Source organism: Aethalodelphis obliquidens, unplaced genomic scaffold (assembly GCF_003676395.1).
Source record: "Aethalodelphis obliquidens isolate GAN/ISIS:26980383/991018 unplaced genomic scaffold, ASM367639v1 scaffold43, whole genome shotgun sequence".
Taxonomy (NCBI): domain Eukaryota; kingdom Metazoa; phylum Chordata; class Mammalia; order Artiodactyla; family Delphinidae; genus Aethalodelphis; species Aethalodelphis obliquidens.
The window spans coordinates 14114916-14134464 of NW_020837987.1; the positions used below are offsets into that span (position 1 = coordinate 14114916).

The window sequence follows — 19549 nt, forward strand, 5'->3', positions numbered from 1 at the left end:
CCCCTTAACGTCTCTAGGGTCCCCTTTGGGGTGATGAAAAAGTTCTGGAACTAGATAGCGGTGATGGTTGCACAACATTGTGAATGCACGAAATGTAACCAATAGTAACTCCTTTGTTTTGTGCACTTTACCACAGTAAAACAAATGAATGGGAGCATTATAGCAGGAGTGTGGGCTGCCGGTGGGTGGTTGGAGGGTGCCCCGAAGCATGATAGAGTATACTGGGTCTGTGCGTTATTAAGGTCATATCAGAAGATATTAAAGAACTGCAGGCGCACTTTAAGGGGCCCCTTGGGGGAGGGGTTGGAAGGAGGAAGTGTGGAAGTATCTGGAGGACTTTTATCACAGCAGGAGCTAGTGACGGGCGTTGGGGGTGGTGGGGATAGACAGCGACCTAAGAAGGGGACGCACACAGACCTCCCAGTTTGGGACTCCGATAATGTTGATTCCCAACTTCGTCATGAATTTGCTGGGTGGCTGACACCCTCAAGATAAGAAAAGCAACAGAGAGAGAGAAAAAAAAAAAAAAAGACACAAGTTTCTAGAGAGAGGCAGAGACCAACACTCAGGCTGGGCCCAGGGCCCGGGGTGTGCCCTGCAGCTGGGGGGCGGGGTTGGATATTCCTGGAGTCGAGGAGCCGTCTCCGGACAGGATGTGAGAGAGGAACTGGGGTCTCTAGTCACGGGAGCCAGCTGGGGCCGCAGGAGGGAAGGGATCGTGGCTGCCGTGAGCAGAGCTGGGGCCCAAGACCGAGGGTGGAGAGGGCCGGGCGCCCGGACTCCAGGGTCTCAGGGAGGAGGGAGCCGGGGATCTGGACTTTGGGGTTTGAGGGAGGAGGGGCGCGGGGGGGGGGGGCCGGGACCCGCGGGTCTGAGGGAGGAGGAGGAGGCGGGGCCGAACTCCGAGCGAGGACTCTCAGCCTATCCAGGCTCTGTAACTAATTAACCAGCTCGGATCCAATTACGGGGTGAAAGTTCATCGAGGAGGAGGGCCTTGTTGTCATCCTCCGGGATCGAACCCCTCCACCCGCAGTTGCTGGCGCGCGGGGTGGCCGAGGGGAGCCGAGCGGGAGCTGGGGGAGGGAGGGAGGGGCGGGGCGGGGGTCCGGAGGAGTCACGCGCCCGCTCCCGCCCCAGGTCTCCCATTGAGGATGCGGGTCCGCCGGCCTCAGCCCTGGGGGCTCGGTCTGCTGCTCGTCCTCCTGCCTGGGACGTTGAGTGCAGGTGAGGGGGCTCGGGGGGGCGCCGGGGCTGCCGCGGACGAGGGAGGTGACGCCCTCCGGGAAAAGAGCAAAGGAAGCGAAATCTGTGGTCCCACTCGAGCCAGGCGCTTCCTTCTTTGCCTCATTTGACTTCGTTTCTCACGATCTCCTCCCTCTGGCGGTGTGTCTGGGAAACACCTGTCCCCTTCTTACTGGGTCTCTGTCCCTCTCTCCGGGTCTGGCCCTCCTCTCAGGTTCCGACCCCTCTATCTGCGGTGGGGTCTTTTCTCTCTCGGGGTGTCTGTCCTGCTCCCATCTAGGTACCCCGGCCCATCTGCTCTCTTCACCTGTCTCTCCGGCAGAGAGCCATCGCTCCCTCCTGTACCACTTCACGGCCGTGTCCGCCCCCGCCTCGGGGACTCCTGCCTTCTGGGTGTCGGGCTGGCTGGGTCCACAGCAGTACCTGAGCTACAATAACCTGCGGGCTGAGGCTGAGCCCTACGGCGCTTGGGTCTGGGAAAGCCAGGTGTCCTGGTATTGGGAGAAAGAGACCACAGACCTGAGGAGCAAGGAGAAGCTCTTCCTCGAAGCTCTCCAAGTTTTAGGGGAAGGAGGTGAGCCTGGAACTCCTGAGTCTGAGGATGGACGGTGCTGGGGCCTGGATCCTGGGTCTGAGGGAGGAGGGGACCAAGGCCCCTGCTCCTGGGCCCTGCTCATCTGTGTTTGGGCATCCCAGGTCCCTACACCCTGCAGGGCCTGTTGGGCTGTGAGTTGGGCCCTGACAATGTCTCGGTGCCTGTGGCCAAGTTTGCCCTGAATGGCGAGGAGTTCATGATGTTTGACCCCAAGCTGGGCACCTGGGATGGGGACTGGCCTGAGTCCCAGACCATCAGTATCAAGTGGACGCAGCAGCCCGAGGCAGTCAACAAGGAGAAGACCTTCCTGCTCTACTCCTGCCCCCACCGGCTGCTGGGGCATCTGGAGAGGGGCCGAGGCAACCTGGAGTGGAAGGGTGAGCAACCCCGCTGAGAGTCCTGACGCCCACGGACCCCTTCATCCCCACAGCCCTGCCCAAGGCCTCATCTTCTTCCCCAGCCTCTCCTCCCCAGCCTCCAGGCTTCAGTCTACCCCGCTTTCCTGCAATCATGTCCCAGAGGGTCTTTCTCCACCCCAAGCTGCCCCTGCCCCTCTCCTGCACGCGGCCCTCCTGTGGCTCCTAGAGCCCTTGGGGCACAGCTCAGGCCCCTCAGCCGGGCATTGAGACGCCATGTGGCATGGCCTCTGTCCCTCTCCTCAGCCTCACGTTTCTCCATCTGCTCCATTTGGCCAGACAGAATCACCCGGAGCCCCTTCAGCTCACACCAGGCCTCCCATTTCTTCACCTTTGCCAGTTGCACTGGTGCCGGATGCCACCGGTGTCAGGTTCCACTCTGGCCCATGAGGCTTTCGCTTGCCTCTTTTGGACACCCACAAGATCTTGTGTGACCTCTGTTACACACAGCGTATGTCACTCTGAGCTATAATTACACACACGGCAGGGGAACTTAAGGGCTGTAGTTACAGCTGTCTTGTCCTCAGCCTCCCCCACAGTGCAATTCCTACTTCCATCTCGGCCCTCAATGTAGGCAGTCCTCCACCTAGCAGCCAGAATAATGTTTTAAAAACAAAAATGAACTCCCATCCCACCAGTGCTTAAAACTGTCCCATAGATCCCCACTAGTCTTAGACTAAAATCCAGATTCTGTTCCAAGGCCTGCAAGCTCCTCATGGTCTGGCTGCCTTCCACCACTGTAATTTCACAATACGCCCAACAACAGTGGCCTTCTCCCTTTCCTCCAATATGTCAGGTTCTTTCCTTCCTCAGGGCCTTTGCATCTGCTGTTCGCTCTGCTTTTGATTCTCTTCCTTGGGATCCAACCATGATTGGGTCCTTCTCATGCTTGAGGTTTGACCTTGGATGTCAGCTCTTCAGCAGGGCCCTCCCTGACCACCCTGGCTAGGAAGTACCATCCCACCCCCATTATTATCTCTCATGCCACTGTTTTGTCCATTCATTCATTATAGCATCTTTCTTTTTTTTGTTTTGTTTTGCTTTTTATTGAGGTGTGACTTACTTACCTAAAATACACGGCTCAATTAATTTTTTAACTTTAAAAAAAAACACATTTATTTATTTATTTGGCTGTGCTGGGTCTTAGTTGCGGCACGAGGGATCTTTAGTTGTGGCATGCGGGATCTAGTTCCCTGACCAGGGATCGAACCCGGGTCCCCTGCCTTGGGAGCATGGAGTCTTCACCACTGGACCACCAGGGTAGTCCCCTCAATTAATTAATTTTTTATTTTGGCCGTGCTGCACGGCCTGTGGGATTCTATTTCCCCAACCAGGTATCGAACCTGTGCTGGACGGCAAAGGAAGTCCCTCTCTTCCTTTCTTTCTTTTTTTTTTTGTCTCTCTCTTCTAGTCCACTGATTATTGGACTGAAATTCAGCCAATACCTCACTCTCTTGATTAATGTAGCTTTATAGAAAGTTTTGATATCTAGCAGTTAAGTTCTTCAGTTTTATTGCCTTGATTATGCCATGTCATTTGCATCTCCAGATACATTTCTGCTTGTCAATTTCTGCCAAAAATTCTGTTGGGATTTCAATAGTGATTGAGTTGTATCTATAGATTAGTTTGGGGAGAATTGACACCTTAACAATATTAAGTTTTCGAATCCATGAATACAGTATATCCCTCTACTTGTTTAGATATCCTTTATTTTCTCTCCGTAATATTTTGTAGTTTTCAGTGTAGAGGTCTTACACCCCTTTGGCTAGATTTTTTTCCCTAAGTATTAGACATTTTTTGATGCTTCTGTAAATGGTAATTCTAAAAATTTCATTTTCTTATAGTTTGTAGTTTATAGAAATACTATTGGTTTATAGAAATACTATTGAGTTTTATATATTTTCCTTGTATTTAGAAACTTTGCTGAATTCACTTACTGCTATTAATTTTTCCTAGATTCTTTCGGATCATGTCATATTTGACATGTTTTATTTATTTTCTTTTCTAGTTTTAGTAAATTTTATTTATTTTTCTTATCTTAGGATCCCCAGTACAATGTTGAATAGAGTGGTGATAATGAACATCTTGTAGTCTCAAACTCACAGGGAAAGCATTCAGCGTTTTACTATTAAGTATTATGTTAGTTATAGATTTTTATGTTGATGCCCTTTGATGAATTAAGGAAGTTTCCTCCAACTCCTAGTTTGCTAAGAGTTTTCTTTTCTTTCAGTTTAAAAAATATATAAATTTATTTATTTATTTGTTTTTATTTTTGGCTGTGTTGGGTCTTCGTTGCTGTGCGCGGGCTTTCTCTAGTTGCGGTGAGCGGAGGCTACTCTTCGTTGTGGTGCGTGGGCTTCTCATTGCGGTGGCTTCTCTTGTTGCAGAGCATGGCCTCTAGGCACATAGGCTTCAGTAGTTGTGGCTCACGGGCTCTAGAGCACAGGCTCAGGAGTTGTAGCGCAAGGGCTCAGTTGCTCCGTGGCATGTGGCATCTTCCCGGGCCAGGGATCGAACCCGTGTCACCTGCATTGGCAGGAGGATTCTTAACCACTGCGCCATCAGGGAAGCCCTCAGTATTTTTTTCTTTAATAGATCTTTATTGGAGTATAATTGCTTCACAATACTGTGTTAGTTCCTATTGCACAACAAAGTGAATCAGCCATATGCATACACATGTTCCCATATCCCCTCCCTCTTGAGCCTCCCTCCATCCTTCCTGTCCCACCCCTCTAGGTCATCGCAAAGCACTGAGCTGAGCCGATCTCCCTGTGCTATGCTGCTACTTCCCACCAGCCAACTATTTTACATTCGGTAGTGTATATATGTCATGTTACTCTCACTTTGCCCCAGTTTGCCCCTCCCACCCCAAGTCCTCAAGTTCATTTTCTATGTCTACCTCTTTATTCCTGCCCTGCAATTAGGTTCATCGCTACCATTTTTTTTTTTTTTTTAGATTCCATATATATGTGTTAGCATACGGTATTTGTTTTTCTCTTTCTGACTTACTTCACTCTGTATGCCGGACTCTAGGTCCATCCGCCTCACTTCAAATAACTCGATTTCGTTTCTTTCTATGGCTGAGTAATATTCCATTGTATACATGTGCCGCATCTTCTTTATCCATTCATCTGTCGATGGACATTTAGGTTGGTTCCATGTCCTGGCTACTGTAAGTAGTGCTGCAATGAACGTTGTGGTACATTGTCTCTTTTTGAATTATGGTTTTTTCAGGGTATATGCTCAGTAGTGGGATTGCTGGGTCATATGGTAGTTCTATTTTCAGTGTTTTAAGGAACCTCCATACTGTTCTCCATAGTGGCTGTATCAATTTACATTCCCACCCCAACAGTACAGGAGGGTTCCCTTTTCACCACACCCTCTCCAGCATTTATTGTTTCCAGATTTTTTAATAATGGCCATTCTGACTGGGCGTGAGGTGATACCTCACTGTAGTTTTGATTTGCATTTCTCTAATGATTGGTGATGTTGAGCATCTTTTCATGTGTCTCTTGGCCATCTGTATGTCTTCCTTGGTGAAATGTCTATTTAGGTCTTCTGCCCATTTTCTAAGAGTTTTTTTGTCTTATTTTTTTATTTTGAATGGTGCTGAATTTTATCAAGTGACCATTTGCTTTGTCCCTTTTATTCTAACGTAGTGAGTTGTATTAGCTGACTTTCAAATGTTAAACCAACCTTGAATTCCTGGAATAAACTTCACTTGATCATAATGTGTTATCCTTTATATAAGTTGCTTGATTCTATTTTCTAATATTTTTAGAGACTTTGAGTGTATTTACATGAGTGATATTGGCCTTAAATTCCCTTTCTTGTTATGTCCTTGTGAGGTTTTGTTATTAAGGTACATTGGCTTCATAAAATGTGCTGGGAATGGTTTCTTCTTTTGCTGTTCCCTGGAAAAATTTGTGTAAGAGTGGTATATTTCCGGCTTCCCTGGTGACGCAGCGGTTGAGAGTCCGCCTGCCGATGCAGGGGACACGGGTTCGTGCCCCAGTCCGGGAAGATCCCACATGCCACAGAGCGGGTAGGCCCGTGAGCCATGGCCGCTGAGCCTGCGCATCCGGAGCCTGTGCTCCGCAACGGGAGAGGCCACAACAGTGAGAGGCCCGCGACCGAAAAAAAAAAAAAAAAGTGGTATATTTCTTCCTTAGTTGTTTTGTATAGTTCATTAATTATGTCATCCAGACCTGGATTTTTTTTTTTAAAGAAGGTTGTTCTATTTATTTATTTATTTTTAAAATATTTATTTTATTTATTTATTTGGTTGTGCTGGGTCTTAGTTGGGAAGAACTCTTGGTTGTGGCATACATATGGGATCGATTTCCCTGACCAGGGATCAAACCCGGGGCCCCTGCATTGGGAGCGCAGAGTCTTAACCACTGCGCCACTAGGGAAGGCCTTGGACCTGGAATTTTATTTGTAGAAAAGTTTTAAATTATTGATTAAAAATTTTAAATAGTTACAGGATTACTATTCAATTGTAAAACTTCTTTTTGTGTCAGTTTGAGAAGGTTGTGTTTCTCAGGAATTTGTCCAGGTCATTTAAATTTCAAATGCGCTGGCATGAATTTTTTTTTTTTTTTTTTTTTTTGTGGTACACGGGCCTCTCACTGTTGTGGCCTCTCCTGCTGCGGAGCACAGGCTCTGGACGCGCAGGCTCAGCGGCCATGGCTCACGGGCCCAGCCGCTCCGTGGCATGTGGGATCCTCCCGGACCAGGGCACGAACCCGTGTCCCCAGCATCGGCAGGCAGACTCTCAACCACTGCGCCACCAGGGAAGCCCATGAAATTTTTCATATCCTCTTACTATCTTTTCTTTCTTTTTTTGGCTGTGTTGGGTTTTCGTTGCTGCACACGGGCTTTCTCCTGTTGTAGCAAGCGAGGGCTACTCTTCATTGTGGTGCGCGGGTTTCTCATTGCGGTGGCTCCTCTTGTTGCAGAGCATGGGCTCTAGGTACGTGGGCTTCAGTAGTTGCAACACGCGGGCTCAGTAGTTGAGGCACACGGGCCCAAGAGCGGGCAGGCTCAGTAGTTGTGGCTCGCGGGCTCTAGAATGCAGGCTCAGTAATTGTGGCACATGGGTTTAGTTGCTCCGTGGCATGCAGGATCTTCCCGGACCAGGGATCGAACCCATGTCCCATGCATTGGCAGATGGATTCTTAACCACTGCGCCACCAGGGAAGTCCCTCTCTTACTATCTTTTGAATGACTGTTGGGTCTGTCTTATTTTCCCTCATCACACTTTCATAAACTCTTTCCATTTTATTTACATGTACACAAATAATCGTCTCTCTCCCCTCATTAGAACACAAGCTCCATGAGTACAGGGACTTTTGTCTGTCTTGTTCACTGCTGTATCCCCAGTGCCTAGAAGAGTGCCGGGCACATCACATGGTAGATGCTCAGTATGTGTCATTGTAGGAAGGACTGGGTGAGAGATGGATACCCTCATGGTGGACAGGTTGGGTCTCTGTACCCCTGGGAAGGCCCTTCCCCCTTTACCATTATATTCTCTAGGCTCAGGAAGTCGCAGGTCACGTGGTGGGGCCTCCTGGATAGAGTGGAAGGAATCGAGTCCTCTCTATGTCCCTCTCCAACCCTGGGCCTGGCCTTGGGGGTTCATGGGCCTGGGACTTAGGCCTGTCTGCCTCTTTGTCTGCAGAGCCACCCTCCATGCGCCTGAAGGCCCGACCGGGCAGCCCTGGCTTTTCTGTGCTCACCTGCAGCGCCTTCTCCTTCTACCCACCTGAGCTGCAGCTGCGATTCTTACGGAATGGGATGGCAGCTGGCTCTGGTGAGGGTGACATTGGCCCCAACGGCGATGGCTCCTTCCACGCCTGGTCATCACTGACAGTCAAGAGTGGCGACGAGCACCACTACTGCTGCGTGGTGCAGCATGCAGGGCTGGCCCAGCCCCTCACTGTGGAGCTGGGTGAGGTCCCGCTGGGGGTGATGCTCCCTGCTTCTGGTTGCCTTTTCTCCCTCTACTGCAGCAGTCCTTCCTGAGTCTGACCACCTTCCACTCCACTGCTGCTAGTTCTTCTTGCGTCTGACTGTTTTCTGCCTCACCACTGCCAATTCTTCCAAAGCCTGACAGCCTTTTGTCCTGTGTTGCTTGCCTCCCCAAGTCTGAGTGCCTTTCATCCTGCTGCTGCTGGCCTCATTGAGTCGGGCCACCCATTAACCACTATGGAAAGTCCTCCCTAAGTCTGACCACCTTCCGTCCTGCTGCTGCTAGTCTTCATGGAGTCTGACCATTCGTTGTCTGCTGCTGCCAATCCTCTATGAGTCTGATGTTCTACTGCTCTGTGCCCACCCCTCCTCTCCAATTTGGAACACCACCCACCCTGCTGCTACAGGTCTCTTGACCAGAGTGACTGAGACCCCTCTTGCTATGGCTGGTTCTTACATACAACCTGGGGGCTTTCTAGACCTAGAACATCATGTGAGTGGCCTTTCCACTCCCCCAAAACTTGGTGCTGGGATCTCTGAGCTTGGGAGGGACTGAGAACCCCCAGTCCCCTGTCCTGACTCAGATGTGCTGGAGGGTCCATTAAATATATCACAACATTCTCTGGCTGCAGAATCACCAGCCAAGTCCTCGGTGCCAGTGGTTGGAATCGTCATCGGCTTCTTACTGCTCATGACAGTGGCTGCAGGAGGAGCTCTTCTGTGGAGGAGGATGAGGAAGGGGCTGCCAGGTGTGGGACAGGAAGAGGGAAGTGCCTCAGAGAGAGGGACAGAGATCCCCCAAAAAGAGGGAGACACATTCCTGGGGGGACAGAGGTCTAGACAGAGAGGGACAGAGACCCAGAGAGTGGTGGGGACAGAAAACTGGAGGGGTGAAACAGAGACTCAGAGCGTATAGAAACCCACAGGGTAAGACAGAGACTGAGAAACACATGCGCGCGCACACACACACACACACACACACACACACACACACACACACACACGGGGGAGGGGAAGTCAGAGACCCAGAGGATTTCAAAGATTCTAATCTCTCCCCCTTCCCTCTTTCCTCAGACCCTTGGATCTCTTTCCGTGGGGACGATGTAGGGGCCCTCCTACCCACTCCTGGCCTGTCCAAGGAAGCTGAATCTTAGGATATAAATGCATTCGCAGAGACTGCGGATCGTCCCCCATCCTGGCTGCTACCAGCTAATGTAGTCAGGTCCTTTTCATGCTGTGAGACCTCCTGGAATCCTGGTATTTCTGAGCCTCCAGAAGGAGCCCGATGTCTGCCCTCTGAATTTCTCCTTCTGTGGCCTGCCTCAGTTTCCCCTCCTGATATATATGGCTCTCTTCCACCTCCACATATAACATGGGTTTGGGCCCGAATCATTGTGTTCTCATCGTTTCAACTTTTTAGGAAATTGTGGGGGGAATAAATGGTGTAAGCCTTGGGCTTCAAATCTCTCCTGAGGCTAATTTGTTGCCATAGTGGAATCTACGAATTTTATATACCAAGTCATATATTTTTTTTTTTTTTCAAGTCATATATTTTTAATAAATTTCACAAATAATTACTGGATGTTTGTGCCCGGCATTTTGAGGAATTCTTGGCTTGGAGTCTGACCTGACTCCTTGGAGGAACGGAAGAGTTATTCCCTCCTTGAGGGAAAGGAAAGCCTCCTCAGGCTTCTTGCTTCCCTTCCTTCCTAAAACTTGCGGACAAAGGGGAAGATAAAACTACACCTCCCGTGAGGCTTTGGAGCTAGAACAACTGCAGGTGGTCGGGCACGGCGCCCCGACGCCTGCCGGGAGTTGTAGTTCCCCCGGCCGTGTCACTCCGGTGTTGCCCACCCCGCCAGCCCTGGGAAGGGGCGGGGCGAACCTCAAGGGGCTGCTCTTTCCTTTGTGGACGTGGCGAGGGGCGCCCTTGGCCCGCCCAGCTCTCATCGGCCCCGCCCCATGAGGCCCTCAAGAGCGCTCATTGGTAGGAGGGCGGGCCTCTGCGCTGCAGGAGGCGGGGCCTGGCTGGAGAGCAGCCAAATTGGGCATCTTTTTGGAGAACTCGGAGTGGAATTTAGAGAGCGAAGTGAAGCTGCCTGACCGGGTAAAGGGAGGCGGGGGCGGCTGCCCTGCCCAGCGAGGACGGTTCGGGTCCACTTGGGTGGAGGATTGGGGACCAAGCTGAAAGCGATGCCCGGGGGCCTGCATGATTTCTTTCTGGCCACGACCCCGCCCTGAACTATGCTTGGGAATTGCGCCACGTCTCCCGCTTGAATCCTCCCCACTTGCGGCCCTGGTACGCCTCTGGGACTTCCTCAGAGGATTCGGTCCCCACAGCTGGCTTAACCTCAGAGAACCCCGCCTCCCTTCTCCCCTTCCTGTCCCTTCTTGAGCTCAAAACTTTGCAGCCAGCTACCAACTCTCTGTCCTGTCCTAGGCTCCCCCATCCCCATCCTCCTGTCTCGTCTCTGTCCTGTTCTCTGTGACCCCTGACTCCTAGCCTCCACCACTCCTCAGGGACTGATGATGTGGCAACCGTCACTTCTGCTGCTGCTGTTGCTGCTCAGGCGCGGAGCCCAGGGAAAGCCATCCCCTGACGCCGGCCCTCATGGCCAGGGGAGGGTGCACCACGCGGCCCCCCTGAGCGAGGCCACTCATGATGACGCTCACGGGAACTTCCAATATGATCATGAGGCTTTTCTGGGACGAGAAGTGGCCAAGGAATTCGACCAACTCACCCCAGAGGAAAGCCAAGCCCGTCTGGGGTAGGAGAGAGATGGAGGGGGAGGAGAATTCAGGGTTGTAATTTTAAAGAGGGAGGAGGTCAGGGGAGGCCTCGATGAGAGGGTAATATATGAGACACGTGGGTGTATGGGGGAATAGCATTCCAGGCAGAGGGAACTGTAAGTGCAAAGGCCCTGAAGCAGAATCGGGCCTGATGTGCCTGATGTGTCTGAAGAACAGTGAGACCTATGTGACTGGAATCCAGTGAGTGGAGGGAGAGAGTAGAAGGTAGTGGCAGAGAGAACAAAGGGGTCAGGTTGTGCAGGGCCTTTGGGGCCACAGTGAAGTTTTAAGCTTTTCTCTGAGTGAGATAAGGGCTGTGGGATGGCTCTGAGCAGAAGGAGGACGTGAGCTGACTTAGGCTTTAACAGGATCCCTCTGGTTGCCATGCAGGGCACAGACTATAGCGAGCAAGAAGCAGGGAGCCCAGTGAGGAAGTGACTGCAGTCTTCCAGGTGGGAGAGAAGAGACTAGGGTCACCAGATTCAGGGTGGAGATAGCGGTGGTGGCCAGGTCTGCTGGCTGGGATATTGTGCACGGATGGGGTTGGGTGTAGAAAGGACGGGGGAGGAAAGGCAGTGATAGACTTACACATAATACAATGCCTGGAGCTGTTCAAAGTGTTTTACGAGACTTAAGTCGTTTAATCCCCACATGGATTATGAGGTATGTTCTGTTATTTATCCCCATTTTACAGAGGGGGAAACTAAGGCACAGACAGGGTAAGTGACTTGCCCACGGTCACACAGCCAGCAAGAAGAGGTGGCAGGATTTGAACCTAAATGTCTGGCTCTAGAGCCCAAACTCTTAACCACCGCTGGAACCTCAGGGTAGCCGGACCCCTACGAAACAGAGCAGAGACAGCCTAGCGCGGGAGGAAGGGATCAGCGACCTGGGCAGGGCCATCTCAAATTCAATGCTGGGGACTGGTTTGCGGGGATTTCGGGACGGTGACAGGAAGAAGGGCTCCACATGGCCTGTGTTAGCGCTCGGGCGAGAACACAGACCAATGACGGGGCATTGCCAGGGGAGAGGGATGGGACCTGGGAGCCGAGAGGCGTGGCTCGAGAGACGGGGCATGAGGTGGGGGCCTAAAAGGGCTTGACATGTGACATGGAGGTGTACAGGATCAGGCTGGAGCACGGGGAGGAACGGGTGGAAGCCGAGCCTGCAGTGTTGGGGCTGATGGTTGGGGCAAAGCCTGATAACGGCTGGGAAAGACTAGAGAAAAGGGGCGAGTCGCAGCATACCTCGGGGCTGCAGGGATACGGGCCTGAAATTGACGCTCGCAGCCCGGGAGGGGGCCGAGCAGAGGCCGGGGCTAGAGGGGCTAGAGGTTCTGAAGACTGGCAGAGCCAGGGGAAGGGGGCGGGGCCTGAGACGGCAAGAGGTCTGGAGAGTCTGTAGCCGTGGCAATCGGAGTTCAGAGTGAGTCTTGGGACAGGGAATCTGCGGGCGAGGCGCACGGTGTGACTCCCTGCCCCCTGCCCCCCTCCCCAGCTCGTTCAAGCTAGAGATGGAGCACGTGCAGGCCAGAGTGGAGAGTGGGACCCTGGATTGTCATAGGTCCTTTCCCCAAGCGAGCGTGTCGTGGACCGCAGTGCCAGCCACAGGCCCGCCGCGTCTCGGAAAGGGCGTTATTGCCTCTGGGAGCGGACCCTGGATTAAGGGGGGGCAGAGCCCTGAGGAGGGCGTGGTACCGGGATTGACAGGCGCCTCCTCCCAATTTGCTGGCGACTCAGGGACAACATTTTCAGCCCTATGTGGGGGGTGTGTCTCGAGTTCCTGGAAGAAGGCGGGACCCGGGGGTCGGCGGGGCCCGAGACTGACGTGTGCCCCGCCCCGGCTCGCAGGCGCATCGTGGACCGCATGGACCGCGCCGGGGACGGGGACGGCTGGGTGTCGCTGGCCGAGCTCCGCGCGTGGATCGCACACACGCAGCAGCGGCACATACGGGACTCAGTGAGCGCAGCCTGGAACACGTACGACACAGACCGCGACGGGCGTGTGGGTTGGGAGGAGCTGCGCAACGCCACCTACGGCCACTACGAGCCGGGTACGCGAACCGACCCCTGCTCCCCACACACACCATGACCCGGACCTTTTTGACACCTTCATACTGAGAACGTTAAGCCCGTTAACCAGATTCATGACCTTTGACCTCCGACCCTTGACCAGGGTCTACCCACTTCTAGAACCCCATCACCCTGAAACCCCCAACCCTTTATCTCTGGTTTCTCATTCTGACATCCACTGGGGATCTTCAGATCCTTGACCAGGGACATCTACCTCCTAAGCCCTATCGGCCTGACCTTTGATCTCTGACCTCTCATCCTGAGAGCCCCAAGCCATTTATTCCTCCTCTGCCTCTGGATTCCCTCCTCTCCAACCCCATGCCCCAGTCCTCGGCCCCCCACGGCTCTTATCCACTCCCTCCTGGACCCTCAACCCAGCCTCCGCCTCCAGCCTGTCCCTCGCATACACCCAGAGGGATCTTTCCACACTCAGAGCTGACCTTGACCTTCCCCTGCTCACAGCCCCCCATGGCTCCCCAGGGTCCCCAGGAGAGAGTCTTAGCTCCTCAGCCCAGTCTCACCCAACCATCCACCATCGTTTTTCTGCATTTTCTGCCCCAGCTAAATGGATCTTCTGCAGTTTCCCTGAACTCACAGTGCTCTTCAAACCTCTACTGCACATACTGTTCCCTTTGTTGAAAATGTCCTTCCCCTCCTCTGTGTCCAGCAAGCTGAGTCAGTATACTGCACCAGAGCGTGACTTCGGGGCCCAGTGGGCCAGTATCAACTCAAAGTCCATCCTTCCTGGCTGCGTGACCTTGGGCAAGTTATTTCCTCTCTCTGACAGTCAGCTTTCTCCTTCATAAAGTAAGAATAAATGAAAAAAAGGAATTCCCTGGAGGTCCAATGGTTAGGGCTTCGTGCTTTCACTGCCAACCGTGCGGGTTCAACTCCTGGTCGGGGAACTAAGATCCTACAAGCCGCTCGGTGCAGCCAAAAAAAAACCCCCAACAACAACTACTACAAAATAACTCATTTTGCTTGCTTTTTGTGAGAATTAATTGCAATTTTGTAGATAAAGAGCTTAGCACATAATAAGCTCTCACTACAAGGTAGCTACTATTAATTATTATTATTTCGGTGGAGGTCTCCCTGCCCTGACTCCCCAGAGTTAGATTCCTTTGTCTTTTTTTTTTTTTTTTTAAATTTTTGGCCACACCCTGCTTCATGTGGAACCTCAGTTCCCAGACCAGGGATTGAACCCGAGTCCCCTGCATTGGAAGGTGGAGTCTTAACCACTGGACCACCAGGGAAGTCTCAGATCCCTTTGTCTTAAAGCACATCCTACCAAGATCCCTCCTTCCCCAGGTGAAGAATTTCACGATGTGGAGGACGCAGAGACCTACAAGAAGATGCTGGCTCGGGACGAGCGGCGTTTCCGGGTGGCTGACCAGGATGGGGACTCAATGGCCACTCGGGAAGAGCTGACGGCCTTTTTGCATCCTGAGGAGTTCCCTCACATGCGGGACATCGTGATTGCTGTGAGTGGGGGCCTGAGGAACGCTGCTTCCCACCTCCCTCCCGGGACCCAGGCTTCTGATGCCAGGACTAGCCTCCCAGCACTTACCTTCGGGGCTCCAGTGCCCACCCTTCAACCCCCCAGTATCTAATCTCTCCTGATCTGGCCTCCCCCTTTCTGTGCTCACATCTGGGGTCCAGGCACCCAGCCTGCCTTCAGAAAACCACATCCCCCAGCAGTGCCTTAGATAGCCCCCATCCTGGCTGAACCCCAGGAAAATCCCAACCCCAGACATGGAGTGTCCACTCTGAGGCCATTCCTGCTGGCCCCCCATCTTCTGTTACTTTATATATATATATATATATATATATATATACTTTTTTTTTTTTGTCAACTCTGTCTCTATTTTAGAGTGGCAGGATTTTTTTCTCTTCTCTCTTTTCTTTTTTTTTCCATTAGACTTTAATTGCTAGAGCCATTTTAGGTTCACAGCAAAATTGAGTGGAAACTCCAGAGATTTCTCCTGTACCCCCTGCCCATGCCAGGTGTAGTTAACTTCTTCCACCCAGTGGGGTTTCAGTACCTATAAGACAGCTCAAAGGACATGGCTCAGAATATTATCTATAGCCCTTGAAGAGGAACTAAAGGGTCCGTGACTATGCTTAATGACTAAACTAATAATATTTTGTTCTGTTTGACTGTTTTCCTTTGTTTCTGCATTTTCTCAGCCCTGATGCCTCTTTCTCCCCAGGAAACCCTGGAGGATCTGGACAAGAACAAAGACGGCTATGTGCAAGTGGACGAGTACATCGGTGAGTGGGACCTGATTCTCTTCCCAAGGAGGCCTGTCCTCTCCCAAGCATGGGTGGCAGCTGATATATATCAGCCATTAGAGGGAAGGCTCTCTGAAGTGGGGCAGGGTTGCTGCCTGGGTCCATCCATCCACCCAACATTTACTGAGTATCCACTGTGGGCCAGGCCTAAGGAACATTTACTGAGCACATATATTTCCTGGGCCCAACAAATCTTTATCAAACACCCTTTGTGTGCCAGGCTCAGGAAACATTTATTGAGTCCCTTCTGTTTGCCAGACCGCAAAAGCATTTATCAAGCACCTACTGTGTGCCGGGCCAGGAAACATTTATCAAGCACCTACTGCATGTTGGTGGTCGAGGATAGAGCAGAGAATATCACAGAGAAGGTCCGTTCCTGGGAAAGTGTGGAGTTTCTACAAAATCAGGGCTCAGGAGCTGTGTTTGGTTGGGATAGGATGTCAGGGAAATTGTCTTGAGCCTGCATTTACACAGCAAATCCTGCATCTCCTGTTATTCAGGATGTCGGGGAGCCCTCAAGACACCCCCCAGTTCCCCATTGGTTCTGCCTCTGTCCCTGTCCTCAGGGGTACAAAGAATTTGGTTGAAGGGAGGCTATTAAACGTGGAAGTCTTTAAAGTTTGAAAACATTGCTTTATAGAATGCTTTTATGGAACAAACCCATAGGCAAGACATTTCAATTTAAGCATCATTTATTTTTTTCTGTCTTCGAGGAAGATAGAAGTCTCTCTCTCTCTTTTTGGTCAGAAAGAACTCCAGGGACTTCCCTGGCAGTCCAGTGGTTAGGACTCGGTGCCTTCACTGCCATGGCCACAGGTTCAGTTCCTGGTCGGGGAACTAAGATCTCGTAAGACGCACAGCATGGCAAAAAAAAAAAAAAAAAGACGTAAGACCATTAAAAAAAAAAAAAAAAGCAAGGCTGAAGGCTAAGTGGGTAATTGTGTGCCTGGCACACCTGTTCCATCTTTGAGGCCATCCCTCCCTGTGACAGCCCCCTGGCCTGGCCCCGGAGAAGAGGAAGGCATTCTGTTCTCATTATGGTGGCTTTGTGTCTGGTATAAAAAGACTTGTCAGGTTGTAATGTCTTCCAAATGTATCTGTGGGCCCTTGGGGTGAAGAGCTTTTCAAACATTTACAAATAATTGCAACAAAGGAGAGGCTCCTAGCATCTCCAGGGATGTTCTGGGTGTGGTGAGCTGTTCAAAGTGTGGCTATAGAGGATCTCCCACTATGGGTGCCTCCTATGTGCCAGGCACTGCACCACACAGAGCACACTCTGTCTCATGCGTGTGTCGATCAAATGGATGGATGATTCAATCAATCACGTGACCAATCAATGAAGCCAATTTCACCTGCAGCATAATGATCACCTGCAAGTCGGGTTTGTTATCAATTCCGTTTAACAGAAGAGGAAACTGAGGTGAAGGAAAGTGAAGTGGGTGGTCCAAGGTTCCGGGCTCCAGGAGTGTCAGGGCCAGGCTGGGAGGCCCCAGGAGCTGCCCCTGATGTCGCCCCCTCTCACCCCCCAACCCCAGCGGATCTGTACTCGGCAGAGCCCGGGGAGGAGGAGCCAGCCTGGGTGCAGACGGAGCGGGAACAGTTCCGGGACTTCCGCGATCTGAACAAGGACGGGAAGCTGGATGGGAGTGAGGTGGGCCACTGGGTGCTGCCCCCTGCCCAGGACCAGCCGCTGGTGGAGGCCAACCACTTGCTGCACGAGAGTGACACAGACAAGGTGCAGGGGCGCAGGGGGATGATGCTGGCCCGGTGGGCAGAAATGACCAAAACGTGGGCCTGGGACTTCGGGGTCCCTATTTGGCTGGAGAAAGAAAGAGGGACAAAGATGGAGGTGGGGAGGGAGAAAAGCAGGAACAGAGACCCAGGGAGAGGGGGACGGAGACCATGGGAGCCATACTTGGCTCCAGGGAGGAGTCTCACAGGCAGGGCCCCGTGGCATCCCGCTGACCTCTGACCCCCTCTCAGGACGGGCGTCTGAGCAAGGCTGAGATCCTGGACAACTGGAACATGTTCGTGGGCAGCCAGGCCACCAACTATGGCGAGGACCTGACACGTCACCACGATGAGCTCTGAGCCCCAGCGTGCCCACTGCAGCCTTGTCGCCCCATGGGCTGACCCGCAGAAGGGCCCCAGTGGCCAGGGCCCCCTGTCCAGCCCTGAAGGTTGTAGACACAGCCTCCGGTGTCCCCCTGCTCCTGGGCTCTCATGGACCCACAGGGTCAACTTCTCTCCCTGAGACATCGCAGCCCCCCCAGATCCCCCCAAGGGCTCACAGACCCAAAGTGAGGGACCATCCACTTCTCACTGGCAGAGTCTCCCCGCCCAGACCAAGGCCCCCTACGCCAAGCTCAGTCTGTAAGAGCCTCCACTAACCCCCAGCTCCGAATCTGAGCCTCACACCACAGAGACGAGAAACACTCCCCCAGGTGCCCCGAACTTGCCCCCAGCACTTGCCCAAAGGATGCCTCCTCTCTGCCAGGGAAGCAATAAAATCAGTGCTGGGGCCCCATCTGTGTGTCTCCCTGAGGGGGTAACAGGGGCCTTGGGGGCTGTGGCTGGGAGAGGAACATGCTGGGAGTTGGGGGGCTGTGGGCTGAAGGAGGGGACAAGGCATTTGAAGAGGGAGCTCTGGGGGTTGGGCAGGGTTTGAGGTCGTCCCTGGAAACAAAAAATAAAACTAGAGGGCAGAAGACCTAAATAGACATTTCTCCAAAGAAGACATTCAGTGGCCAACAGGCACATGAAAAGATGCTCAGCATCACTAATTATTGGAGAAATGCAAATCAAAACCACAATGAGGTACCACCTCATGCTACCAGTCAGAATGGCCATCATTAAAAAGTCCACAAATAATAAATGCTGGAGGGGGTGTGGAGAGAAGGGAACCTTCCTACACAGCTGGTGTGAATGCAAATTGGTGCAGCCAATGGAAAAGAGTATGGAGGTGCCTCAAAAAACTAAAAATAGAACTACCATATGATCCAGCAATCCCACTCCTGGGCATGTAACCGGAGAAAACTAATTCGAAAAGATACATGCACCCCAATGTTCATTACAGCACTATTTACAACAGCCAAGACATGGAAACAACCTAAATGTCCATCGACAGATGAATGGATAAAGAAGATGAGGTACATATATACAATGGAAGACTACCCAGTCATAAAAAAGAATGAAATAATGCCATTTGCAGCGACATGGATGGACCCAGAGATTATCATACTAAGTGATCTAAGCCAAAGACAAATATTATATTATCTCACTTATATGTGAAATCTAAAAAATTATACAAATGAACTTATTTACAAAACAGAAACAGACCCACAGACACAGAAAACAATCTTATGGTTACCAAAGGGGAAAGTGGGGGGAGGGATAAATTAGGAGTTTGGGATTAGCAGATACACAGTACTATATATAAAATAGATGAACAACAAGGACCTACTGTATAGCACAGGGAACTATAGTCAGTATCTTATAATGACCTATAATGGAAAAGAACCTGAAAAAGAATATATATACAGCTGGATCACTTTGCTGTACACCAGAAACTAACACAACATTGTAAACCAACTATACTTCCAAAAAAAAAAAGTGAACCCTAATATGTCTATACACTTTAGCTAATAATGATGTATCAATACTGATTTACCAATTATAACAGTGCCACACTAGTGCAAGATGTTAATAGTAGGGAAAACTGGGAACTCTCTACCTTCCACTCATTTTGTAATAGGGAAGAACTTTCGTATTCTATTACAAGTTAATCACTAAAGGGATTTTGCCTTTAAGCTTAAATCATACATAATAACCCATCTCGGGGAACCCTGCCTCCCAGGTGACGAGCATTAAGCTAAAACACCTTTGTTTAGCTCAAGGGAAACCTCCTGACCAGGCCCACCTGTGAATGGCTGAGGGAAGGAAGAAATTAACACCTCCGGAGTCTGACCCGGAACCAGGACTTTCTCTCTCCCCTTTTAGTATAAAAGGAGCCTGAATTCTAACTCGGGGAAGATGGTTCTTTGAGATGCTGGTGCACCATCTTCTCAGTATGCTGGCTTTGTGAATGAAGTCACTATTCTTTGCCCCAAGGACTCATCTCTGGATTTATTGGCCTGACGTGGGGCAAGTAGTACCAATTTTTGCAAAGC

The 19549-nt window shown here is 51.4% G+C and overlaps 2 protein-coding genes across 10 annotated transcripts; both read left to right on the forward strand.

Moving 5' to 3' along the window:
- The first annotated feature begins 459 nt into the window (after window positions 1-459).
- On the forward strand, window positions 460-9808 carry FCGRT (Fc gamma receptor and transporter). Of its 7 annotated transcripts, none has more exons than XM_027080219.1 (7): window positions 460-727; window positions 1138-1224; window positions 1457-1816; window positions 1939-2214; window positions 7937-8206; window positions 8859-8975; window positions 9301-9808. In XM_027080219.1, exons 2-7 carry the CDS (start codon window positions 1152-1154, stop codon window positions 9378-9380), a joined length of 1176 nt encoding a protein of 391 aa, XP_026936020.1. In that variant the 5' UTR covers window positions 460-727; window positions 1138-1151; the 3' UTR covers window positions 9381-9808. The 7 variants fall into 7 exon arrangements, with proteins under 7 accessions (XP_026936020.1, XP_026936022.1, XP_026936024.1 ...); XM_027080221.1 differs by having other exon boundaries at window positions 612-727; window positions 1523-1816; XM_027080223.1 differs by having other exon boundaries at window positions 617-727; window positions 1565-1816.
- Window positions 9809-9926: 118 nt separating this feature from the next.
- Window positions 9927-17907, forward strand: RCN3 (reticulocalbin 3). 3 transcript variants are annotated; one of them, XM_027080228.1, is made up of 7 exons: window positions 9927-10333; window positions 10747-10994; window positions 12867-13069; window positions 14397-14569; window positions 15299-15359; window positions 16916-17115; window positions 17364-17907. In XM_027080228.1, exons 2-7 carry the CDS (start codon window positions 10753-10755, stop codon window positions 17469-17471), a joined length of 987 nt encoding a protein of 328 aa, XP_026936029.1. In that variant the 5' UTR covers window positions 9927-10333; window positions 10747-10752; the 3' UTR covers window positions 17472-17907. The 3 variants fall into 3 exon arrangements, with proteins under 3 accessions (XP_026936029.1, XP_026936028.1, XP_026936027.1); XM_027080227.1 differs by lacking the exon at window positions 9927-10333 and adding an exon at window positions 10369-10525 and having other exon boundaries at window positions 16934-17115; XM_027080226.1 differs by lacking the exon at window positions 9927-10333 and adding an exon at window positions 10373-10525.
- The last annotated feature ends 1642 nt before the right edge of the window (window positions 17908-19549 follow it).